Source organism: Lithobates pipiens, unplaced genomic scaffold (genome assembly GCF_037356315.1).
Source record: "Lithobates pipiens isolate NorthernLeopardFrog02 unplaced genomic scaffold, aLitPip1_a1.2 Scaffold_3, whole genome shotgun sequence".
NCBI classification, from domain to species: Eukaryota; Metazoa; Chordata; class Amphibia; order Anura; family Ranidae; genus Lithobates; species Lithobates pipiens.
This window is the reverse complement of record NW_027507790.1, coordinates 272,386,281-272,413,190: the sequence shown is the minus strand read 5'-3', so window position 1 is coordinate 272,413,190 and position 26,910 is coordinate 272,386,281. Positions and strand designations below refer to the sequence as shown.

The 26,910-nt window shown below is 45.5% G+C and overlaps 1 protein-coding gene across 1 annotated transcript in view; it reads left to right on the top strand.

The window, feature by feature from the left end:
* LOC143941269 (vomeronasal type-2 receptor 26-like) overlaps nucleotides 1–26,910 on the top strand; it is a 60,811-nt gene that overhangs the window by 21,725 nt on the left and 12,176 nt on the right. The window contains exons 4-7 of the mRNA XM_077463305.1: nucleotides 6,749–7,629; nucleotides 15,731–15,781; nucleotides 22,777–22,944; nucleotides 23,654–23,852. Coding sequence (XP_077319431.1) covers nucleotides 6,749–7,629; nucleotides 15,731–15,781; nucleotides 22,777–22,944; nucleotides 23,654–23,852 — 1,299 coding nt within the window. The remainder of the gene's footprint in view (nucleotides 1–6,748; nucleotides 7,630–15,730; nucleotides 15,782–22,776; nucleotides 22,945–23,653; nucleotides 23,853–26,910) is intronic.

Genomic DNA, 26,910 nt, shown 5'->3' with positions numbered 1-26,910 from the left:
AAGAAGAATTTCCTTGGTCTCCTGCCCCCCTCCACCAGTGATCAGACTTCAACATTGTAACTTTGTAGCTTGAGCTCCTAATTCCATCCTCTATAACAATAATAAAGTTAATGAAATGTTCACATCCATGATCCATCCTCCATGAATCCTGCAATTGTCTTAAATGCCTTTATTTCATGTGTAAATAACTTAAAACTATCACTGATTTCACTACTTTTTGCTTTTACAATGTAATGATTGTAGAAGACAATTGTCCAAAGAGGAAGCCTCCCCCTTCCAATAAAAATAAAAATCAGAATGATAAAGATTGATCAGGTCCGTTAGGATATACAGGTGGTGGAGCTGTCATTAGTAAGATGGCATACTGTAGATATCTTTTAGAGTTTTCTGCGCACTGTAAAGCTCATTTATGATGCGTTTATGTAAATCATATTGAGTTTTGAAATGTTGGATAGGTATAAGTGAACTGGATCCAGTTCAGTTCATGGATCTCAGGTCCTTGAACACCAGGGAAAAGTTTTTCTAAGGTTTGTCATAAAATTTTATTTTCTCCTTCACTGACAGGAATTGATAAGATGGCAATGATGGGCACTGATTTGTTGGCACTGATAAGCACTGATTAGGATGCTTTGATATGTAGAATTTATGGGCACTGATAGGTGGCACTGATATGCAGCACTAATGGGCACTGATAGGTGGCACTTATGGACACTGATAGGCGGCACTTTTGGACACTAATAGGCGGCACTGATGGACACTGACAGGTGGCACTGATAGGCACTGATATTTGGCACTGATTGGCACTTACAGATGACACCAAAGGACACTAATAAATGGCACTGATGGGCAGCACTGATGATGAGGTACTGACAGGTGTTACTGCTGGGTACTGATTGACACTGTGATAGGCACTGATTGGCACTGTGGTTGGCTCTGATTGGCATTGTTGTTGGCACTGATTTGCACTGTGGTGGGCACTGACAGACGTTATTGATGGGGCATTGCTGGCATCTGTTGGGCACTGATTTGCACTGTGGTGGGCACTGACAGACATTATTGATGGAGAATTGCTGGTATCAGTTGGGCACTGATTGGCACATCTGATGGGGGCTGTGTTGTTAATCAATGTGCTCATCTTCAGCACAGACCCCCCCCTTCTGACAGGGAGATCCGCCAATCGGCTCCCCTGTCAGCACAAACCGAGGAATGCCATTTACTGGCAATTTCTGGTTCATGCGATGATCAGCTGTGATTGGTCACAGCTGATCACATGGTAAGAAATCTCTGTCAGAAGCTCCTTACCATGATTGGAGATGCGGTGTGTCAGACTAACATGCCGCACTAGCAATGAGCCGCGTGCTGACATGTTATTCTGCGGGACATCATATGACACCCAGTCAGCATAACAGAACCACTGCCCGGCCGTCAATCTGCTATAGGCTGGGCGGGAAGTGGTTAATCTACCCAATGCTGTATATGTGCTCCAACTTGGGAAACTTATAGAGTTAGGACTGCAGAGAAGCCTTATAGCGTACAAATACATTTGCAAATGTGTGCAAATAAAACCCTCTGTTTTTGTTTGTTTGTTTTGTCTAATCATTTTTTTTTATTGAAAAGTAAGAAGTTTAGTAAGTTAAGCAAGAACACATTTTCATGGACAAAACCCTCTGTTTTTAATGTAAGTTATAAGACAGAGTCAATTTGGTTGTTTTGCAGTCTTGCTGGTAAGTAGGGATGAGCTTGGTGTTCGAGTCGAACGTATGTCCGTCTCGAACATCGGCTGTTCGCACGTTTGGCGAATACCAAACGTTATGGGCCGCTCGCGCCAAATTTGTGTGGCGCTCATGGCCCACAATGCACTGCGCCATCGCAGTGCATTGCTGGCTCATGATTGGCCAAGCATGCACTGTGACCCCACATGCTTGGCCAATCACAGTGCCGGCAGCTAGGAGAGCCATGATTGGCCATAGGCAGGATGCCTGTGGCCAATCATAGCTCAGGCTGTGTAGTACACGCCCCACACTATATAAGGCCACCAGCGTAGCGGCCTTGTATAGTGTGTTGACGTCTGTAGGAGTTAGTGGGTGTTCTCTGTGTACCTTCAACGCAGTACATACCGTCCGTTATCCACCGATTTAGCGTTCTTGCTCTTCTGTAATTGAGCTTTCAGCCATCTGCAGGAGTTTGTGGGTGTTGTCTGTGTGCCCTGAGCACAGTATACACCATTATCCACCTATATAGCTATATTGCTCTTCTGTAATTGAGCTTTCAGCCAGCTGCAGGAGTTTGTGGGTGTTGTCTGTGTGACCTGAGTGCAGTATACACCATTATCCACCTATGTAGCTATATTGCTCTTCTGTAATTGAGCTTTCAGCCAGCTGCAGGAGTTTGTGGGTGTTGTCTGTGTGACCCGAGTGCAGTATACACCATTATCCACCTATTTTGCTCTTCTCTAATTGAGCCATCTGCCATCTGCAGGAGTTAGTTGGTGTTGTGTGCCTCCAGCACAGTACAGTATACACCGGTATCTACCCTTTAATTCCTGTTATTCTATAATAAAGGCATCTGCAGGAGTTAGTGGGTGTTGTGTGCCTCCAGCACAATATACACTACCCAATTGCTGGTTTTCCCATCTTCCTTCAGACCTTTACCATGTCTGGAAGGCCAACAAGGAGAGGCAGTCAGGCACGAGCTGATAAAAGAGGGCAAACAGGCTCTGTGTCTAGAGACAACAGTGCTGGTCGTGGACGCGGTGCATCGTCATCAGCTTGTGGCCATGGGACACGCTTGTCCTTATTTTCGGCAGCTGGACATGTTGAGCCGCATAATGCCGAAGACTTGGTAGAGTGGATGACCAAGCCCTCTTCATCCTCCTCATCCTCTCTCACCCAGGCTCAGGGTACTAGCAAAGCAGCTGCCAATGCATCGTCTTCCCTCCTCTCAATGTAATCATCAGTGACCCATGTCTAGGCTAAGGCTACGTCCTCCTGAGGAGTCCCCTGAACTCTTTGAGCACAGTGTTGGGTACATGCTCCAAGAGGATGTCCAGTGTTTTGTAGGCTCTGATGATGATACTCAGCTAGAGGAAGGCAGTAGCGTGAGCGCAGAGAGAGGGGATGCTCAAGAAGGGCAGCAATCTGGCAGTCATGTTCCACAAGCTGCAGCATACTGCCAGGTTTGCTCCAGCGATGAAGAGGGAGGGGATGATGAGGGCACTGTCTCCACGTGGGTGCCTGATAGGAGAGAGGAGGAGGAGGAGGAGAAGGAGGAGGCACATCTCCAACGAGGCAGGATGCCCTCCGGGGGCCAGCTTAGGGGCAGCACACCGACTGAATCACACCGCAGAGCTCCGCCTGTGCAGGGCGCTGCCTCTGCACATTATTCTAAAAGTTCTTTGGTGTGGGCCTTTTTTGAGACAAGTGCATCAGATCACACCACTGCTATTTGCAACATATGTCTCAAGCGTATCTCGCGTGGCCAAAACATCAGCCGCTTGGGCACCACATGCTTGACCAGACATATGTTGACCTGCCATGCAGCTCGTTGGCAAGTGTACCTCAAAGACCCACACCAAAGAACAAAGCGGAACTCTCCTTGCTCCTCATCAGCTGGGATCTCCAACCCCACTAGACCGTCAGTCCTCTCTGAAACCTGCGCTGAGAGGAATGAAGGTGTAGAATTAGGTGTGTCACAGCCAAGTGATTGCGGGCACTCTGCTAGCAGTACACCCACATCCGATTATAGCAGGCAAATTTCCCTGCCCCAGCTGGTGGGCCGTCAAAAGAAGTTCACTCCCAGCCATCCACATGCCCAGCGGTTGAATGCTAGCTTGGCTAAATTGCTAGCACTTCAACTGCTGCCTTTTCAGTTGGTAGACTCGGCCCCCTTCCGTGAGTTTGTACAATGTGCGGTTCCTCAGTGGCAGGTCCCCAAACGCCACTTTTTCTCACGGAAGGCGATTCCGGCTCTCTACCGGCATGTGGAAGGCAATGTCCTTGCCTCGCTGGACAGGGCGGTCACCGGTAAGGTGCATATTACCGCTGACTCATGGTCCAGCAGGCATGGACAGGGACGTTACCTGTCTTTCACGGCCCATTGGGTCACTCTTCTGGCAGCTGGGAAGGATGCAGGACAAGGTGCAATAGTGTTGGAGGTTGTTCTGCCACCACGTCTCCAAAATGCTACTACTGGTTGTGACACACCTCTTTCCTCCACCCCCTCCTCTTCTTCTTCCTTCATGGCCTCTTACAGTGCTCTGTCCTCAGAACCAGAGGTGCTCTGTTTGTACGTGGCTGGGAGGAGGTAGCTGCGGATCATGCTGTCCTTAGTGATCCAGAGGACTCCGGACCGAATGCCTCAGCTAACCTACGCTGCATGGCCTCCCTGATCCTGCAAAGCCTGCGGAAGGATCCTCGTATTTTTTCGGATCAAGGAGAGGGACCATTACTGGCTGGCCACTCTCCTTGATCCACAGTACAAGGGTAAGGTTGCCGACCTTATCTTGCCGTTGCAGAGGGAGCAGAGGATGAGACAACTCCGGGAGGCCTTGCAGAAAGGTCTGTGCAACGCGTTCCCAGAGACTGGGAGGTTACAAACTCCTGGTCCTGGACAACGTGTTGCTGAGGCATCGGTCAGAAGGAGCGGTGGAGAAGGTGGCCGTCTGACCGATGCGTTCAGACAATTTTTTAGTCCGCAGCCCCAAGGTATGATCGGTTCCAGCAACCATCGCCAGCGTCTGATTTACATGGTGCAGAAATACCTAGGGGCAAGGTCAGACTTGGACACCTATCCCACCGAAAATCCTCTGGCTTACTGGGTCTTGAGGATGGATCACTGGCCAAAGCTTGCACAGTATGCAATTGAGCTACTGGCCTGTCCTGCATCCAGCGTTCTTTCGGAACGCATCTTCAGTGCTGCTGGTGGCTTTGTTACCGATCACAGGGTGCGCCTGTCCACCGACTCGGTTGATTGACTGACCTTCATAAAAATGAATCAGTCTTGGATCACCCACAGCTACCAAGCACCTGAAGCTGATGTAACCGAATAATTTTTTTGGAAATATCACATCCTTTCAAGACTGCCTATGCTGATGATGAGTGACTGTCCTATTATGTTGACTGTCTATCCTCTTCCTCCTCCGCTGTTATCTTGAAAGAACATTTTTGGTTCTGGGTGATGCCACCAGCCCAATTTTTCTGACCCTGTTTAACAGGGGCGTTTAATTACTTTTTGATGCAATTCTTTGCAGCAGGGCTCATTCCTGCACTACAACTAGAGTATATGGGAGAGGTTGCAGTGTCGTGGCATCAGCAGCAGTGCCTAAGGCCCAATTTTTAAGCCCCTGTTTAACAGGGGCATTTAATTACAATTTTTGATGCAATGCTTTGCAGCAGGGCTCATTCCTGCACTACAACTAGAGTATATGGGAGAGGTTGCAGTGTCGTGGCATCAGCAGCAGTGCCTAAGGCCCAATTTTTCAGCCCCTGTTTAACAGGGGCATGTAATTACAATTTTTGATGCAATGCTTTGCAGCAGGGCTCATTCCTGCACTACAACTAGAGCATATGGGAGAGGTTGCAGTGTCGTGGCATCAGCACCAGTACCTAAGGCCCAATTTTTCAGCCCCTGTTTAACAGGAGCATGTAATTACAATTCTTGATATAATATTTCATAGCAGGGCCCATTCCTGTGCCCACCGAGAGTAACTGTGAGGGCTTATAGTGTTGTGGCACCAGCACCACAACCACCAAAGGCCCAATTTTTCTACCACTGTTCAACAATGGCATATAAATACAATTTTTGATATAATCATTCACAGCAGGGCGCTCCAGCGCCCACCAAGAGTCGCTTTGAGGGCTTACAATGTTGTGGCAACACCAACACCTTGTTCCGCCATTTCTGCAGAGCATATAGGGCAGACCCCTACTTTCAAACATCCAACTTACAAACATCTCCTACTTGTAAATGGAAGGAGACAACAGGAAGTGAGATGAAAAAAGACGGACGGCAAAACAAATTACACAGGGGTGATAACCCTTCCCTATGTTTTCCAAAAATCTTAAGAATAGAGCTACACTTTAAAAATGTACCAGTTCAAAATTACAAACAGATTCTACTTAACACAACAACCAGATAATACATTAAAACCGCAAGCAGTTTTCTTGTTCAAAAGATTTATTAACCGCAAGCAGTTTTAAATGACTTTTTAGATGTCATTTTGTGCAGGGACTGTTCTAAACACGGGAAACACGTGGCACTTCACAGGCATACTATAGACACCCCCCAGGCATGATATTTAAAGGAATATTTCACTTTTTTTTCACTTTAATCGTCATTAAAATCAGTGCTCCCGAAAAAACTGCAGTTTTTAAAAACATTTTAGGCATTGACGCATGTCCACTGGGGCAGGAGCCAGGTCTCCAAACCCTTTTTAAGACAACATCTTGCATATTAGCCATTAAAATTAGCACTTTTTAATTCGAACGTTCGAGTCCCATAGACTTCAATGGGGTTCTAAAGTTCGTACAAATTTGCGGTCCGTTCGAAAGTTCTGGTGCGAACCGAACCGGGGGGGTGTTTGGCTTATCCCTACTGGTAAGTGTTCTAGGAAATCCTTTGTTTGTGAATATGGTTTTGGGCCCAAATCTCATGGAAATCCCATTTCTAGCTGTGAGACAACACAAGACAATTTGTTTTCTCAGAAGCTCTGACCTCGATGCTCATTGTGTTGGTATTGTTCTCCCTGCAGACAGTGAAAACTGCATGAAATGTCCTGATGAAGAATGGCCAAATGAGAAGAAGGATCGGTGTGTTTCAAAATTACTGGAATTTCTCTCCTACACTGATGATCCCATTGTTGCAGTATTTTCAGCTGTCTCCATCCTCTGTTGTCTTCTGACTGGTTTAATATTGGGGATATTTATACATTACCGGGACACCCCCATTGTTAAAGCTAGTAACCGGAACCTGAGCTATCTTCTCCTGGTCTCCATCATGCTGAACTTCCTCTGTGTCTTCTTGTTCCTCGGCCATCCAGTAGATGTAACCTGCATGCTGCGTGTAACCTCTTTTGGTGTCATCTTCTCAGTTGCCATCTCTTCTCTACTTGCCAAAAGTATCATGGTGTGTATTGCTTTTAAAGCCACCAAACCTGGGAGTCCCTGGAGGAAATGGATGGGAGCCAAACTGCCCAATGTTGTCATTTGTTTCTTCTCAATGGTTCAAGTAACAATTTGTATTACTTGGTTGTCTATTTCTCCCCCCTTACAGGAACGGGACACTCACTCTTATCAGGGGAAGATCATCATTCAGTGTAATGAGGGTTCAGTTACCGGCTTCTACTCTGTCCTGGGATATATGGGGCTTCTGGCAGCTGTGAGTTTCATTATCGCTTATTTAGCCAGGACATTACCGGACAGTTTTAATGAGGCCAAGTACATCACCTTCAGCATGCTGATGTTCTACAGTGTCTGGATTTCCATGATCCCGGCCTATCTGAGCGCTAGAGGGAAATACATTGTTGCTGTTGAGATTTTTGCTATAATGGCATCAAGTTCTGGACTTCTTGGCTGTATATTTTTCCCAAAATGTTACATCATTCTGATAAGACCTGACCTGAATACAAGAACAGTAATCCGCTAATATGTATACAGCTACACTGGGTTACCAATAGTTATGGCATTATCTCTATTATTATTATTATTATTATTGACTTTAGTATTTTGCTAGTGTATTAAGAATGAACACTATTAAATATTTAATAATTACATCTCCAGTGGATGGTGAATTCAATTTTTGTTCTTGACACCACTGCCGGGTGTTGTGGCTCCTCCCACCAGCCCTTCCATCACTACATTTACTTAATTAAGAGGAACCACAGTGACCAGATGGGGACAAAGTATCCAAAATATCCTAAAGTGTCATATATCAGAGCCACCCATTGCTCTTCACCCCCTTCCAGAAAGATAAATCTTAAGCATGTTCTTTTATAAGCTGCTTGCAATGTAATTCTTTTTTAGCGCCAGTATCACTTTAAATGCATTGTATGTAGATTTATCCGGCTACTTTAATAAAATAAATTTTGCTTGCTGCATTCTAAAATCATTTTTAATGTTAGGTTAAAGTTGATGAAACATGTTCTCAGGAAGTTCCCATGTTAACTGATAAGCCAAATTCATTTTAAAGGATATTTTCTTCATAGGACATGAGCAAAAATATTTCTCCTTTGTGATCTGGGAGATTGTTAGCTCTAGCGGTAGGTGCATTTTCTAAGTGAGTTTATGTTCCCTCAGAACTACTATGGTCACCTTCTCTAAACTGAACTACTTCTCGGAACTACTTTGGCACTCTTTTGCTATCCCATGTTTTCTCACTCACATCTTCAGTCTCTCCCTTTCTACTGACACTTTCCCCTCCGATCTAAAGCATGCAAAGATCACTCCCATACTTAAAAAGCCCACACTGGACCCCACCAACTTGAAGAATTTAAGACCCATCTCATTGCTCTCATTCACCCCTAACCTTTTATAATGCATAGTCTGCAACCGTTCTAGCTCCTACCTCACTGAAAACAACCTTCTTGACTCCCTGCAGTCTGACTTTCGCTCGAAAGCAAAGAAAATTACCTACTAAAACTCACTAACAATTTACTAACTGCTAAAACAAATGGCCACTACTCCATGCTCTTACTACTAGACCTCTCTGTAGCCTTTGATACTGTTGACCACCTGCTCCTTCTTAATAAACTCTACTGTCTTGGCCTCCAAGTTTCTGTTGTGTCCTGGTTCTCCTCCTACCTATCACAGCGCCCCTTCAGTGATAAATATAACTCTGTCTCCCCCTCTCTAGACTCTGACCTGTCCTTTCAGCCTCAAGTCCAATTGCTGTCAAATTCTTGTAGACTTCACCTCCATAACAACATTGTCCCCTTTTTAACTAATGAAATCACCAAGTTATCTCTCGTCTTGACTATTGCAACTCCCTCCCTCATAGGTCTACCTCTCCATAGGCTATCCCCTCTTCAGTCAACAATGAATGCTGCTGGCAGATTCATCTACTTTACCAACCACTCAGTGTCTGCCACCCTTCTCTGACATTGTATTTCATCACGATTTTAATTTTTGCGCTATGAACAAAAAATTACAAAGGACTATGAAAAAAAGACCAACAATTTTGAAAAAAAAAACAATATTTTTTACTGTAAACAAAACAAATGTCTTTATCAATTTAGGTCAATATGTATTCTACATATTTTTGATTAAAAAAATCCCAATAAGCATATATTGATTGGTTTGTGCAAAAGTTATAGCATCTACAAACTACGGGATAGATTTAGGGACTTGTATTTTTTTTATTTTTTTTTTGCTGGTAATGGTGGTGATCTGCATTTTTTCATAGGACTGCAACATTGCGGCTGACAAATATGACACTGAGTGACACTTGTTGGGGACCAGTGACATCAATACTGTGATCAGTGCTATAAAAAATGCACTGATTACTGTATAAATGGCACTGGCAGGGAAGGGGTTAACACTAGGGGGTGATCAATGGGTTAAATGTTCTCTAGGGAGGTGCTTACTAACTATGTGGGGCAGTGTAACATTGAAGGAAAAGAGAGATCTGTGATTACACTTAGCTGAATCACAAGATCTCTCTTTGCCTTCCTGACTAGAGTTGAGCGGACACCCGGATGTTCGGGTTCGACGGGTTTGGCCGAACTTCAGAAAAAAATTTGGGTTCGGGACCGAACTTGACCCCGAACCCGAACCCCATTGAAGTCAATGGGGACCCGAACTTTTGAGGACTAAAATGGCTCTAAAAAAGTAATGGAAAGTAATGGAAAGGGCAACAAAATGTTGTTAAGAGCATGGCAAGTGCTCTGCAAACAAATATGGATAGGGAAATAACTTTAAAATAACATAAACTAACTAAATAAATAAATAAATAAATATATATATATATATATATATATATATATATATATATATATATATATGTATATATATACTGGAGGCCCCCTTCTCAGAAGAAGAGGTACAAGAAGTGATTAAGAACCTCAGAAACTCAACGGCACGATGCCACACATATGGTGGGATTGCCCCAGAATACGCCCTTTCTGGAAAAAAAAATTCAATTTAATGGATAAGCTAGTGGGAAAATAAAATACTTTGAAATTAAAAAAAAATTAAATTATAATCTTGACTTAGGAGGACGAGATCCATATGGAGTACAGGGGGTTAAACACCGTTTTCCCCATTTCTTAGTGCATATGAGCTTAAAATACGAGCCCTGGTATGGAAGAGAGGAGAATGTTCAATGTTTGAGTTTGTTATATATAGTATATTATAACTCGGGTAAGACTGGTTAATAGGGATGAGCTTCAAGTTCGAGTCAAACTCATGTTCTACTTGAACATTGCCTGTTCGCCTGTTCAGCGAACAGTGAACAATTTGGGCTGTTCGCAGCAAATTCGAAAAGCCGGAACACCCTATACAAGTCTATGGGAGGAATCTAAAGTGCTCATTTTAAAGGGTAATATGCAGGTTACTGTCCTAAAAAGTGTTTGGGGACCCGGGTCCTGCCCCAGGGGACATGGATCAATGCAAAAAAAAGTTTTAAAAACGGCCGTTTTTTCAGGAGCAATGATTTTAATAATGATTAAAGTGAAACAATAAAAGTGTAATATTCCTTTAAATTTCGTAGCTGGGGGGTATCTATAGTATGCCTGTGAAGGGGCGCATGTTTCTGGTGCTTAGAACTGTCCCTGCACAAAGTGTCATTTGTGCAGGAAAAAAAGTCTTTTAAAATCACTTGCGGCTAAATTGTCGGCTCCCCGTAATAAAGAGAACACTCAATGAGTGTTCTCTGTATTAGCCGACAATTTATTCATTCATTGATAAAAAACAAAACAAAAAAAGCATGGGGGTTCCCCTAAATTCAATTACCAGGCCCTTCAGGTCTGACATGGATATTAAGGGGAACCCGTGTCAAATAATAAAAAAAAAAATTGACGTGGGGGTCCCCCTAAATATCCATACCAGACCCTTCAGGTCTGATATGGATATTAAGGGGAACCCCGCATCAAATTTAAAAAAAATTGACGTGGGGGTCCCCCTAAAAATCCATACCAGACCCTTTATCCGAGCACGCAACCTGGCAGGCCGCAGGAAAAGAGGGGGGGACGAGAGAGCGGCCCCCCTCCCTCCTGAACCGTACCAGGCCACATACCCTCAACATTGGGAGGATGCTTTGGGGGTCTGTGACCCCTCAAAGCACCTTGTCCCCATGTTGATGAGGACAAGGGCCTCATCCTCACAACCCTGGCCAGTGGTTGTGAGGGTCTGCGGGCGGGGGGCTTATCAGAATCTGGAAGCCCCCTTTAACAAGGGGAGCCCCAGATCCCGCCCCCCCCTGTTTGAAATGGTAAGGGGGTACAAAAGTACCCCTACCATTTCACAAAGAAAGTGTCAAAATGGTTAAATAAGACAAACACACTTTTGAAAAATTCCTTTATTAAAAATAAAAAAAATAAAAAAAAGATTCCAGCGGTGCTAATCCACTCTTGCTATCCAGCGACGGATCTCCGGGGTCCAGCGATGGATGATAAAATCGAGCGACGGGGGATCTCTCAGTCCAGCGCTGTCCATTCATCCTTCTTCTGTCTCCACTGCGGAGACTGCGGAGATCCCAGCGCTGACGTTTCTTATATTAGGAGGGTGGGGCCACCCGTCACCTGACCCCACCCCTCTGACGCTGGAGAGGGAAGCCAGGGGTTCCCCAGTGATGTGTGGGTGACCCCGCCCCCTCTGATGTAACGCAGGTTTCCATTACATGAGAGGGGGTGGGGTCACCCACACGTCACTGGGGGACCCCTGGCTCCCTTCACCAGCGTCAGAGGGGCGGGGTCAGGTGACGAGTGGCCCCGCCCTCCTAATAAAATAAACGTCAGCGCTGGGATCTCCGCAATGTCTCCGCAATGGAGACAGAAGAAGGATGTATGGACAGCGCTGGACTGAGATCCCCCGTCGCTGGATATGATCATCCATCGCTGGACCCTGGACATTCGTCGCTGGATAGCAAGAGTGGATTAGCACCGCTGGAATCTTTTTTTTATTTTTAATAAAGGAATTTTTCAAAAGTGTGTTTGTCTTATTTAACCATTTTGACACTTTCTTTGCGAAATGGTAGGAGTACTTTTGTACCCCCTTACCATTTCAAACAGGGGGGGCGGGATCTGGGGGTCCCCTTGTTAAAGGGGGCTTCCAGATTCTGATAAGCCCCCGCGCCCGCAGACCCTCACAACCACCGGCCAGGGTTGTGAGGATGAGGCCTTTGTCCTCATCAACATGGGGACAAGGTGCTTTAAGGGGTCACAGACCCCCAAAGCATCCTCCCAATGTTGAGGGTATGTGGCCTGGTACAGTTCAGGAGGGAGGGGGGGCGTTCTCTCGCCCCCCCTCTTTTCCTGCGGCCTGCCAGGTTGCGTGCTCGGATAAAGGGTCTGGTATGGATTTTTAGGGGGACCCCCACGTCAATTTTTTTTAAAATTTGATGCGGAGTTCCCCTTAATATCCATATCAGACCTGAAGGGTCTGGTATGGATATTTAGGGGGACCCCCACATCATTTTTTTTTTATTTGACATGGGTTCCCCTTAATATCCATGTCAGACTTGAAGGGCCTGGTAATTGAATTTAGGGGAACCCCCACGCTTTTTTTTTATTTTATTTTTTTATCAATGAATGAATGAATTGTCGGCTAATACAGAGAACACTCATTGAGTGTTCTCTGTATTACGGGGAGCTGACAATTTAGCCGCAAGTGATTTTTCAAGACTTTTTTTCCTGCACAAATAACACTTTGTGCAGCGACAGTTCTAAGCACCAGAAACATGCGCCCCTTCACAGGCATACTATAGATACCCCCCAGCTATGAAATTTAAAGGAATATTACACTTTTATTGTTTCACTTTAATCATTATTAAAATCACTGCTCCTGAAAAAACGGCAGTTTTTAAAACTTTTTTTTGCATTGATCCATGTCCCCTGGGGCAGGACCCGGGTCCCCAAACACTTTTTCGGACAGTAACTTGCATATTACCCTTTAAAATGAGCACTTTAGATTGTGAACGTTCGAGTCCCATAGACTTTAATAGGGTTCTAAAGTTCACACGAAGTTTAGGTCTGTTCGCATGTTCTGGTGCGAACCGAACAGGGGGGTGTTCGGCTCATCCTTACTGGTTAATGATAGAGAAGTTGAAAATTGAGAGATTGGGCTCTAGAGTAGCCCATATTAGCCCCTTATGAGGCAACCCTCTAAGATAAATACATAGTAATGATTAAAAATAATTAATAAATAATCCATTAGTCCAATGAGTTATTTTCCAATGTCTGCCACTAGGTGGCACACAATGGAGACTGGAATAAACATTGTAAATGTTGGTATATTTAAATTATATATCCTCAATACATATTCTCCTCCATCATTGGTGCCCATTAATAATCAACAATTAAAACACCAAAGAATCACTAACAATTTAGACTCAGAAATAGACACAATGCGAGCACAATGGTTGTTCGTTTTTTTTGTCTCTTTCTTTTTCTTCTCCTTTTTTTTCACCCAGGGACGTAATAACAATCAGTAAAACAAGGCATGATACGAGAAACAATGTTACGGACTATCTTATAAAATAATGAGATTAACACTCATGCCATTATATTATTGTTAAAGTTTAAATTATGACCACTTTGTAAACACGATACTGTAGTTCTATTTACTAAATAACAATTAATACATTTTTACTTTTCCCTATGTTTCAGGGTATCACAGGTAGCACAGTGCCATTAATCCACCGGGGGGGGCACTCTCAGAGGCTTCACGGGCTTCTCGGCACGGGGAGAGGTGGGAGAATAGTATTATTATCTCCCGGCCTCTTATTCCCTCGGTCATATCTTTTGAACTGAGGGTATAATCCCCGTTCCGGTGGCGTTCCTTGATCGCCACTGGGCAGCGTATGGAGCGTGGGGCGCATGCGCGGACGACCGCTCGGGTTGTACAGGGCGATCTGTGTTGCGCATGCACGCACGCACGCACAATGCAATGTCACACAGATTGTGTCAGAGGCGACGGCAGTTTCCGGGGCAATGCTTGCCTTCCGGAAAACGCCGGGGGGATGACGGATGAGTGGCCGGCTGGCTCAGGTGTTCTCCGGGTTTTTTTGTTTTGTTTTTTTGGGGGAGGATCAGTGTGGGCCGGATTAGGTGCAATAGAGTGGAGGCATTAAACACATATGAAGATAATTAACTAGCAATTATGTAAGTAACATAAATATAGTGCACACACCAGGATTCCTCAGTTAAACCCCGGTGTGCCACAAGATAAGAGCAGCATGGACAGGTAGCGTTTTAAAGGCTTAATGTCATTATTTAATACTGTAGGGTTTTCTGCATAATACCCACAGCAGAAAATTTAAAAGTACATTTAACTGGTCATTCCTCAAGCCTAGCAGAAATAGCTAAGCCCTTGTACACACGGTTGGAGATTCCGTCGGAATGTGTTCGATCGGAGCGTTTTTTCGGATATTCCGACTGTGTGTGGTCTGCATCGGACTGTTGGAATATCCGTCGGACCAACTTTTCCAACTTGTCGGAAATATTTTCCGACAAAATGCTCCGATCGGACATACTCCGATCATGTGTAGAGAATTCCGATCGGACAAAGTGCCACGCATGCTCAGATCAAATTCCTACATCAAAGCTATTGGCTACTAGCCTGAACGTAGTCCCGTCGTAACAAAATAACGTCATCACGTCGGATTTTCCGACAACTTTGTCCGACCGTGTGTATACAACAGTTTTGGACAAAATCCGACGGATTTGGTTGTCGGAATCTCCGACCGTGTATACAAGGGCTTAGAGGTAAAATAATAACTTGTTTTTCTCGCAATTATACACTTGCATTCTTATATTTTTATTGCCATTAATGGCACATTCTTAATATTGGGCACTCTTTTAAATATTAGTATTTACTATTGCTCACTTCTATTGTGCACATTCGTTTATCAGAAGTATTGTTCAGTTTTATATGCACTTTTTCCTCACTCAGTCAGATGCACAACATACTCACATTTTTCTTATCACGGGACTATTTAGTCCCTTCATCACCTTCCTTTCCTTATAACAATGGTTTTTTTGACTAATGGAAAATCACAAATATATACAACCCTAAGGATATATGGTATTAAATGTGATTACGTAACATATTTAGACAAACACATTTATATTCATTATTTCCTATAGAGAAAGTGTTGAATATATGACTTAAAGGAAATTTTGACATATTACTACTTTCAGGTGCAGCTATAAAGTGGACGATACTGTTCTCCCCCTTGCTTCCCCCGGAGAACTCTAATACGCTGTCATCTCTTGTAAGCCTGTTTTTCTTATATGCTTCTGTGAAGCCCCCCCTTCCTTTTTTCCTTCCCCCCTCTCCCCCTTCCCCCCCATTTTGGTGGGAGGGATGAGCGGGAGGAAACATCACTGTGGCAAACCAAGGATCACCCTCAGGGAGAAAATATAGTCTTTTTAATTCGTCATAATCAAAGTCTCTGGTTCAAGCGCACGCGATTGGTGCAAACGGTAAATACTGCATGAGATTCATATAAACAATAACTACTAAACCAAACTAATTTCTTTATATATTTTGATTTCTTTTTTTCTTTTGATATCCCGCAGAAATGTGATAAAAGTCGCCCTTTTACAACACTGTCCCCCCTGAAGAAGACCGTAATTTTTAGAGGGTCGAAATGCATTGGGGTAGCAGGGTGCATTATTCTGTATGATCTAAAATTTATGGAAAAATTCTGAAGATTTTTGTAATCTCTTCATATGAACTTTGTATTCAATGTCGTATGTATTTCTATTTACTTAGCTACTTCAATACATGTACACCAGAGCTTGAATTTTAAAATCATTGTGATTACAATGCTTTTTGGGTCAATAAAATAAATATTTTTTATCTAACATTGTCTCTCATTGCTGCTTAAAAACCCCAAGGGCAATCTATTGTATTTTCAGGAAGTGATTAAGAACCTCAGAAACTCAACGGCACGATGCCACACATATGGTGGGGTTGCCCCAGAATACGCCCTTTCTGGAAAAAAATATTCAATTTAATGGATAAGCTAGTGGGAAAATAAAATACTTTGAAATTATTTTTTTTTTAAATTATAATCTTGACCTAGGAGGACTAGGTCCATATGGAGTAGGAGGTGGATGTGGCGGTGTAGGTGGAAGCGGCGGTGGAGGAGGACGAGGTAGCCAACACTGTTTCAAAAATACAACAATGGCTGGGTAAGGCCAGTGATGTGTCAATTCTGTCGAATTCTGTCCCCCCTGTACTGCGCTTGCTCAGCATGTAGGACAAGGGGATTTAGAAAATCTCCGAAGACGAATGGCACTGCGCGGTGAGTCCAGGTTCAAGCCACAGCATCCAAGGTCCAAGCCGAGCGAAGCGAGGCCGTGCCCGAAGCGTGGCGAGCAAAGTGTGGCGAGCGAAGCGAGCCCGTGAGGGGCCCTGTTACTATGTGCTACCGTATATGTCCACTTGGATGGTGGGGCTTGAATCTTCACTCACGGGGCAGGCGCCGTTCATCTTCTGAGATAAAGGGGACAACGTGTATTTGAGAGCAACCCAGTCTTTACAGTGCCCATGTAGTGACCAGTCAACGATTCTAGAAAGGTGACAGGCCCAATAGTATTTCTGAAGGTCTAGGAGACCAATGCCTCCTTTTGTCTTAGGTTTTGTTAGTTGCTCATATGCTATTCTTGGCCTTTTCTGTCTCCATAGAAAACTAGTGCATATTCATTTGTATGATTGTAAAAAGGTTGGGGGGAGCTTAATGGTGATAGTCTGCAGAATATATAAAATGCGGGGAAGTTTATTCATTTTTAAGATTGCTGCCCTTCCAAACCAGGAAAAGTGAGATTTGTTACATTTACTTAGGTCATTTGTGATGGATGTGAGGATGGGTTGGTAATTATTTATGAACATGTCTGAGAGTGTTGTTGTTAGGTTTATCCCAAGATATTTAAGCTGGTCTTTTTTCCGTTGAAAGGGGAAGTTGTTCTTACATTGTGTTACCGTTTCCAGTGTGAGGAAAATATTAAGGGCATGCGATTTTGAAAAATAGATTTTGAAATTTGAGATATTCTGAAAGAGTCTAAGCTATTTTAGAAGGTTTGGGATTGATATGTGTAGTTCCTTCAGAAACAGTAGTATGTCATTGGCGAATGCAGCTTTTTGTAGGTGCGATCGGCGATGGGAAAGCCTTTGATATTGTCATTGGATCTGAGACATTGGAGGAAGGGTTCAAGGGTTAGGATGAATAGAATTGGAGAGAGGTGGCATCCCTGTCTTGTCCCATTACTAATTGAGAAGGTGTTCGATAAGTGACAGTTTACATGGACCCTGACGGTCAGAGCTGTATAGAGGGACATTATGGCATTAAACATTCGATCTTGGAGACCAATGTGCCTCAGGACCGCTTCTAGGTAGTCTCAGGCCAGCCTGTCGAACGCCTTCTCTGTGTCTAACGATAGAAAGAACCCTTCTTGGTTGTGTGTTGTCATCCAGTGGTGTATATTCAGGGCTTTGATTGTGTTATCCCTAGCTTCTCTTCTAAGGATGAATCCCACTTGGTCTTTCCATATCAGGGAGGGCAGGATGGAAAGTTTGGATTTATTGGTGCGGCAGTGGTGGCGGAGACTGCGAGGCTGAGGGGGACGGATGGGGAAATGAGAGAAAGAGGGTGAAGAGAGGGGAAAGGAGGGAAAAAAGGGGGGAGAAAGAGGGTGGAGTGTGTTAACTGGGGGGTGAGCAGGCGGTAGTCCGGAGTTGGGGGGGTTTCAAGTACCCTACCCCAAATTTTAAAAAAATAACAAATTTGTATTCAGAGAGATTTTACAGGAACTAATGTGTCCCAGTTGTGTGTGTGTGTGTGGGGGGGGGGGGGGGTAGAGGACATCGTTATGGAACGGTCAAGAGTCAATATCTCTCGTCCACAGGAGATTTGCGTAATTTTTTGTGAGGCGTAGCCAATAATTTCTCGCATTAGACCGATTACCAGTATTTCTAAACTGGGGGGGGGGGGGGTGGGGGGGAATCAAACATGAGGTAATTTCCTGAGGTCACTTTGTGAGTGTAGCAAATAAACATTTAATATATCTAAGGTAACAAAACTTAACATGTTCTATTAATGTGGAAACCAGGATAATAATAACATGAGGTCCTCATTACCTGTATGTGTTCTAAGAAAAATCTTCAGGGAGAGGGCATGAAAGAGACCTCCAACATTAACACATTTCAATAGTATCTCTAACATTCTATGTGCAAAGCTATACAACGTTTTAAATTGAGACTACGTCAGAAAATATCTCTACTCTTGGGTGTGTTCGAATAGTGCCCTATTTTGGTTGGACATGCAATGCGATCCCGTTCCGCTTGGGATGGAACGGATTGTTATAGGCTTAAGTGTGAGTGTTGTCTAATAAATTGCAGGGTGGAACAGACCCATAGCTCTTTGTTGTGTGTATGGGTGAGCTCAACCCCTTAATTTTAATTTTAAGCAGGCAGTTGGAGACCATCCTATCGATCAAAAAAACTGCGTTTCAAGGGTGTGACAGGATAAGTGAAAAGCTTCCTTCTAGTGCAATTCAACATCAAAATATTTTTCTAGCATTTTGTCTACAATAAGCAGTTAGACGAGGGGTAGAATTACACAGATGCCGTCTTATGGGAGCTATGGGGTAAATCTTGAGTTCTAAGTTGATTAATTAGCAATCCTCTTAAATGACAAGTTTCCTTCAATTTAGGAAAGGAAGTGGTGCGGTAAGTAGCTTGGACCTATTTCCCTTTATAGGGAGACAGTTGGCATCTGTCAGTGCCCAGATATATACTTTTAAGGCACATTGGTGACAGCAATAAGTACATTTCACTGGATCGCAATGCAGGGTAATAGTGTATACCGCATAACAAAAAGGGTTTTCTTGCATATTCCCTTCAGGGATATGAAGGAATGTGGGGGGGGGGTTGGGGATTGGGGAGGTTGAGGGGCGAGGGGAAGTGGCAAGGGGGAGGTGAGTAAAATGATCCAGGGAAGGTGTGGGAAGGCCTTTTGAGTTGGTGTACTACCCACAAGGAGGTAAACTGGTCTATAAGGGACGCTTGCTCTTCCAATTCAGACTTAAGCAGTTTTAAAGGAGGTCATGTGGATGCCCCTAAATGAGTGTCACGGTACTACTTACAGTGAGCCCACAGGCAACCAGGTGACACAGGATCCCCCAGGGCGTGGAATCTAAGAGCCAGCCGGTGTTCCGCCAGGGACCCTCTCACGAAGGTTTGGGCTTAGCTCCATGCTGACCCCAGGTCACGACCTCCGGGTTCACCCTGCTCGCTAGGGAAGTACCAGAAGACACTGTTAGACAAGGATGGATGGATGAAGCAAAGGGGATCCGGATAGTGAGCCAAGGTCAGGGCAGGCTGCAGACAACTTAATCAGAACAAGTCGGGTTGGTACACAAGAGATCAGTTCACAAAAGGTCAGGTAAAACAGGTTACACAGGGGAGCTTCAGAAACAAATGTTGCTCAAACAATGGTAGCTGGTTAGAAAGGGATTTAAATAGAGCAGCACATGAGGGGCTGGACAGGAAGTAGCAGGAAGGAAACATATATTAGGCAACAGGTGAAGGGCGGCGACACCCATAGCTGCACAGAACTGAACACCCGCCAGAAGAACAACAGATGCCAGCCGACCCACTGCAGTAAAGGTGAGACACAGATCAACTCCGCGGCTGATCTGTGACAGAGAGGCTTTTACCTTGGAGACTGCAGATATATCCATGGAAGTCAGACAGGGTAAGAGGTTTCTCTCAAGGGGAAGAGTCAACTTACAGTTTAGGTGGGGTTGACTCCACTTGTTCTGGATCAAACTTCTAGGGAATGAAGCTTACATTGATCAGGGACATCTGGGGAGAGCATTCACTGAAAAGAAGGAAAAGGTTATATCTAATGTACATTTTATCAAAAAATGCTAGTAGGCTTGCGTGCTGTAAGTATGAGCCGTTGAAATGTTCTTATCCTGATGTGGTACAGTTAGTGTTGGAATGCTTGAGAGGTGAGGAGGAACAATATCGATCAGTCCGATCAGTTGGAACCCCCATGGTGGGCTCTCCTTTGAGCTGGGGAGGCCAGCTCATAGGAGTTCAGCGGGTCTGATGTGATGGTTTCCCTTGGTGGGGATCTGCGGCGTCTTTTGTGGAATTCATCACGGACTGGAATGGCATCAGTGGAGGTTGATCTTCTCATGCACAGCGGATGGAGCGTGCTGTACCAGTCTGGGATGTCAACACGGGGAAGATTTAGTGTTTCACAGAAAGCAGGTAGCTCTTCCAGCAGCTGCAAGTTAGCTGTGAGGCCTTGGGAGGATGCAGAATGGAAATTTCCATATGTATTGGATCCCTTTGCTGAGTAGGAGGTCAAGGAGTGTGAGTAAGTCTCTTCTATTTTGGAGGGTAATAGGCGAAAGGTCCTGGAACAGCTTTATGTCAGCTCCTTGATAAAGCAGGGAGCGACGGACTCTTGCCCTGTGGAGAATTTCCTCTTTTAGTTTAAAATTGACCAGACAGCAAATAATATCTCTGGGGGAATCAGTATCTCTGCCTCTGGATTTTAAGGCTCTAAAGTCAATGGCCATTTCAGGGGGTCTTCCCAGGAGATCGTTAAAGATGGCGATGGTGAGACTTCCGGTTCCGGCGCCGCATGGAGTAGCTGTCTCTCCTCACAGCTCCCACAGACCGCCCTATAAAACTGCCTAAAAAATCGGCGTTTTCGCTCAAAACGACCCCCGCTACCCTCTACACGAATCCGATCGCGAGATGGACCGGTTCGTGGAAAAAAAGGGCCGCGATCGTATGCGGCCGCTACCGCGCAGTCGACCCTGCCGCAAATCGAGGCCCCGGCTTCGGCCTACACGGAACCGGCCTGCGCGGCCTATCCAGCGGAGACGGCCCCAGACATGGAGGTAGGCGATCAGCCAGCTACACACCCCACTCAGAGAGACTCCGTGTCTCCACAACCCCAGGCCCCTCCACAAATCTCCGGCCCTGCAACACCCCAGCATATGCAGCAGCCTCACATACCTCAACCACTGCAGGATCATCACACTGAGATTCTGGCTCAAGCTGTGGCTGCTCTTCTCTCCCCTATGATTGCAGCATCAGTGGAGAAGGCTGTCAGCGCAGGCATGCAAAAGATTCAAGCCCAGCTAGGGGAACATGCCTCCAGATTGAATGAAGCTGAACACCGTATATCAAATCTTGAAGAAGAACTCTACCAGACGCAATCCCTTGAACATGCTCAAGACAGAACGAACAAATACATACTGGAAAAACTCGATGACCTGAAAAATAGGTCCAGGAGGAGCAACCTGCGGTTTGTAGGACTCCCCGAACCGCTTCCCCAATCTGCTCTTTCAGAATTCTGTGCCCGCCGCATTCCCGAGGCACTGGGTCTGGGAGGCCCCTGCACAGTGGAACGTGCTCACCAAGTGGGAGCCTTTAACTCTGAACGCAAAACACCGCGCCCGATAATCGCCAAATACCTCAACTACTCCGACAAAGCCGCCATATTGCAACAATACCGACAGTCCAGATCTTTGCAGATTGATGGTATCAAAATTCTAATCTTTGCTGACTACTCGGCGGACGTTTCCAAGAAACGCAAGGCCTTTCAGCACATCTGTGCAGAACTTCATCAACGTCAACTCAAGTTCACCCTGGCATTCCCGGCCGTTCTGCGGATCAAAATATCCGCCGGGGAACAACTCTCTTTTCAAGATCCGGAGGAGGCGGCGTCCTTCTTGAAATCTTCCCGCTCGGGCTCCCACCTCAGTCCCGCACCTAAAGCCCCGCCAGTCAACCGAGCCTTGGATCAACGGAGCCCTAGGAAAGACTCTCCCAAGCGTTTTAGGGCCTCTGGCCCCACACAACATGGCCTTACTGCCCGCTGAGGGACGATGTACTCAACGGTGCCCCCCTGGCGCACTCTCATTTCTTTCCCGGATGGCCCTACCTGGCCCCCACCCGACCTGGTCAAGGTGTACTGTTTTTGGACTCCCCTTCCTGGACTGTCCACACCTCTCAGGTATTGCTCAATAAAAGTTGACCGGTTATGGGGATGTCACCAGTGAGATCCCGGTTCGTTTTTTTTCTTTTATCTCTGTTTCTCTTTTGTGATATTTTCTTGATATAGTTTATAGTACGGTTTCTTATGTCTTTAAGGATACCCTAGATATGGATTCCACTATATGTGTACTTATGTTTTCCTCCCCTGGGCGCTATTGTGCGGACCTATAACCACGCTCCAATTCCCTGCAGCTACTGATGATACCCCATATTTACTATTTGAAGGGCGGAAACCCCCACATCAGACACAGGGCTAGTTATGGGAGCTGGTCCTCACGGTGACCCCCATGCGGAAAAAAGCGAAGTTGGTTAATGAATGTGTCCACTTTTGTATACTCTATCTTTGGTACACATACCAGACCCCCCCCTCTCCCCATCTGTCTCTCCTTCTCCCCATAGGGCCCGCTAATGTTCTGATACCATTTACTACCCTGCTTCATAGGGCCTGGCGAACTAGTTCCTTTGCAGCTTTTAGCTATTTATCCTACCCAGGCCCCAATGTCTTAGTAGCTCTAATACTTGTACAACACCTCCCCAGTACACTCCCACCATGCTGCGGATAATCTCGTGGAATGTGAAGGGCCTTCGTTCTCCTTTTAAAAGGATGAAGGTCCTTCGACATCTCAAAAGGCTGAACACAGATATAGCATTACTTCAGGAAACCCACCTTTCCTCACCCGACTTTGCTCGGATGAGGAAACTTTGGGTGGGTACAGTTGTAGGATCTGAGGCCTTAGGCCGCAAAGCAGTAGTCCTTGTCCTCATTCACAAATGTCTCCCCTGTAAACTCCTATCCACGGACTCAGACGACCAGGGCACACTTCTCTCTATCCGTGTCCTCATTGGGACAAGGGAACTAATAATCTCCAACATATATGCCCCTAACAGCCCCACAAAGGAATTTTTCAATACACTGACCACTTGGCTCCTACGACACCCACACCTCCCTCAGATCGTTGGGGGTGATTTCAATTCTGTTATTCTCCAGATAGATGACAAATCCACACGACTACGCCCCATCTCGCTCCCGGCATCTTTAAACCCCACAGTGCTTGCAACAACAATGGAAACCCTTCACCTTCGTGACATATGGCGATTTCACCACCCGACAGAGAGTTCTCCTTTTACTCGCACCCACATCATGTCTTTACCAGGATAGATTACCTTTTCTGCTCCGATGATTTACTTCCTCTGATCCCAGAGGCAGAGATACACGACATAGCCATCTCTGATCACGCTCCCATATCTGTGTCCCTAGAAACCCCTGACATCCACCCCAACCCTAAAATTTGGCGTTTCCCCTCCTTCCTCCAACACAATGCGGATTTCCAAACTTACATCACTAAAGAATGGCAGTTTTACACGCAAACGAATGCGACACACGATGACGACCCTAATCTATTCTTTTCTTTAAGAAAAATGCACACCTCCACTACAACACCTCCAGCTCCAGACTTCACATGGCTCAACGAGCATTATACACTCATGGCTCCCCTGAAAACCGGGCTGCTTGGCAAATGGCCAAACAATCCTTTGACACCTGGGCCGACACCGTGGAATCGACCAAGAGAGCATACCTAGACGCCACTCTCCATAAATTTGGAAACAAGGCAGGTAAGCTCCTAGCCCATCTTAGCAAGGGAACCTATCGCCCGACTATCATCCCCTCCATCCGTGAGCCAGATGGTTCTGTCACGACCACGCAAAAAGGCATAAACTCTGCCATGTTGCGCTATTACTCTACGTTATATGCTGCCGATCCCATTGACAAACCCACGGCGTGCGACTTCCTAGACAAAGTGACTCTGACACAAATATCTCCCTCCCAATTAGAATCCCTTAGTGCCCCTATCTCTCTTATGGAAATCACAGCCACGATACGAAATTTAGCCTCCTCTAAAGCGCCTGGCCCAGATGGCCTAACAGGCGAATTCTACAAATCCCTGAATCCTCTCCTGGCACCCACTCTTCACAATGTCTATCAACGTATGTGGTCTGGTGGCTCCTTCCTTCCCACGGGTAATCAGGCAATAATTAAATTATTAGAAAAGAAAGGGAAAGACCCCCAGGAACCAGGATCGTACAGACCTATTTCACTCCTAAACCTTGATGTTAAGATTCTTTCTAAAATTGTAGCCACAAGACTGGCCGACATCATCCCTTCTCTGATCCATCCTGCCCAGTCTGGCTTTGTGAAAGGCAGAACGGCAATGATAAATATCAGAAAGGTGATGATGGCACTAGAACATGCCAGATGCCATCAAAAAAATGACTATGCCATTGTCACTCTTGATGCCGAAAAGGCTTTTGACAATGTAAACTTTGACTGGCTCGCCATGGTCTTACATAAAATGGGATTCTCTGGCCCTTTCCTTCACCTAATAAATTCTATGTACACCTCACCAGCAGCTAGAGTGGTAGCAGCTGGCCTCCTCTCAAACGAATTTCGCCTCCACAAAGGCACGAGACAAGGTTGCCCCCTATCCCCACTCCTCTTTAATTTAGCTCTGGAACCACTCTCTAGATATCTGTTAACGGTAGCCCCGTTGCATGGCATACAAATAGGGGACCAGGAATTGGGGACGTCTCTTTGCAGATGATGTCCTCATCTTCTCTGCTAACCCTTTCGCAGACATGCCCACAATAAAATACACCTTTGATTTGTTCAGAAAATGCTCAGGGTTGCGCATAAACTACTCCAAAAGCGAGATTCTGCCCTTAGGCTCCCTCCCCCCACCAACCTGGGTTCGCAACTCCATCTTTACTATTGCCAAGTCCCATATTACATACCTGGGAGTCAAAATAGGGAAACTCCCATCCTCTCTCTACCACCTGAATTACCCCCCACTTTTTGCCAAAATCACCCAGGAATTAGACAACTGGATGGATCTGCCCCTCTCGCTCCTGGGAAGATGCCATTTGGTGAAAATGGTCAGTTTCGCACGCCTGCTATACCCTCTCCAGACAATACCTTTACTTATAAGACACAAAGACTCTAAATTGTTAAATTCTGCGATATCAAAATTTATATGGCGAAACAAACGACCACGCATAGCTTTCTCGAAACTTCATCTTCCCAGGACCGAAGGCGGTATTAGTCTCCCGAGTCTTAGAATGTATAACCTTGCTTGTCTTTTGAGGGTAGGTCTGGACTGGATAACCCAAAAGTCCAAATGCTCTAACTACCAACTGGAGGCTGCAATGGTCCACCCCTACTCCCTAACAGCCCTTCTCCACTGTAAGTGTAAATCTCTACCAACACCATATCAACATAACCTTCTGTTGAGAGACACTGCTATAGCCTGGAGGGAGGTAAGGAAAAGCCTCCGACTCTCCCCCTTCATCTCGAAATTTCTCCCGATACAAGGCAACCCGAGCTTTTCTCCAGGTCTGGAACACAAACCTTATGAATCCTGGCGGCAAAAGGGTCTCTCCACCTTCTTCTCCCTTTGTGATCCTGATACTGGTCAAGCATTACCTTTCCGTACTCTAGCTGCTCGTTTCTCTCTCACCACTACCTCCGCTTTTCACCATGGCCAATGTCTCAGCTTTCTCCACAAAACCTGCAGAGTCGCATCCACGAGATTCACACCATCATTCCTCGAGATACTTATACAGAAAGATTCTTACAAAATCTCAGATATCTATAAGCCTCTACTCGTAAAAACGACACCTCCTTTGGATTCCTCTTCGGTGTCCAATTGGGCAAAAGACTTCCCAGAAGACGATATAGTGGACAAGATCCTTCAAGGCCTCCGCACTGTCTACAATTTGGTTCCAAATGAATCCTGGAGGGAAACGCAACTAAAAATCTCCCACCGGGCGCATATCCCCTTTCTTCCTGCCAAACAACCACACTCCACCCCGTCTTCACTATGCCCTCTGTGCCAACAACCTAAGCCCTCTCTCGCGCACCGTTACTGGACTTGCTCCTTTATCTCTGCGTTCTGGGACCAGATCCTGGCCTTCATCTTTCGGATTACACTGCTAAAGCTACCCAAAGACCCTTTACTACTTATCTTCGGATATTGGGATCCTACACTACTTCCCTGGTCAAATGTTCCTGGCCCACAAGGCAAAGAATGGGCCTTGATCTGCTTCCTGCTGGCACGACGGGCCATATTAGCCCACTGGACGTCTACTTCTACACCCTCAGTCACTCAGGTCAATAGAGATCTCCTGCAACTTCTATTCCGTGACAGAATTAACGCCAATCTAGCCCACAAGAAGGCCAATCAGCGCTTCCACAGCAGATGGGACTCATTTGTAGGTTCGCAACTCACTCCTCAGGAACGAGCTCACCTTGCTGAACACTCTTTTGTCTACAATGGCCATTGGCTCACCGCAGCCCCCTCTACTACTGGGTAGCTACCCATGGCAAGACTGCAAATTTGGGCCCCCCCACCCCCCCCCAATCAGAGCCTTCTTGTTGACATGATATGTACCCTGTTTCTTCTCCCCGGAGTTAACTTAGTGCTTTATCATTCTCAGATCCATCCAGTTATTGCTACCTCGTTTCTTTTTGTCTGTCAGGGAGAGTGATACTCTCCATTTTTGGTTCATGAGATGGTGCTCCAGCACCAATTGTTGCTCTATTTGTTGTATCTATATAGCCTGTACATTTTAAAAAATAGAGACATTTGTACGTGCTGGTTACCCTTCTGTAATGTAC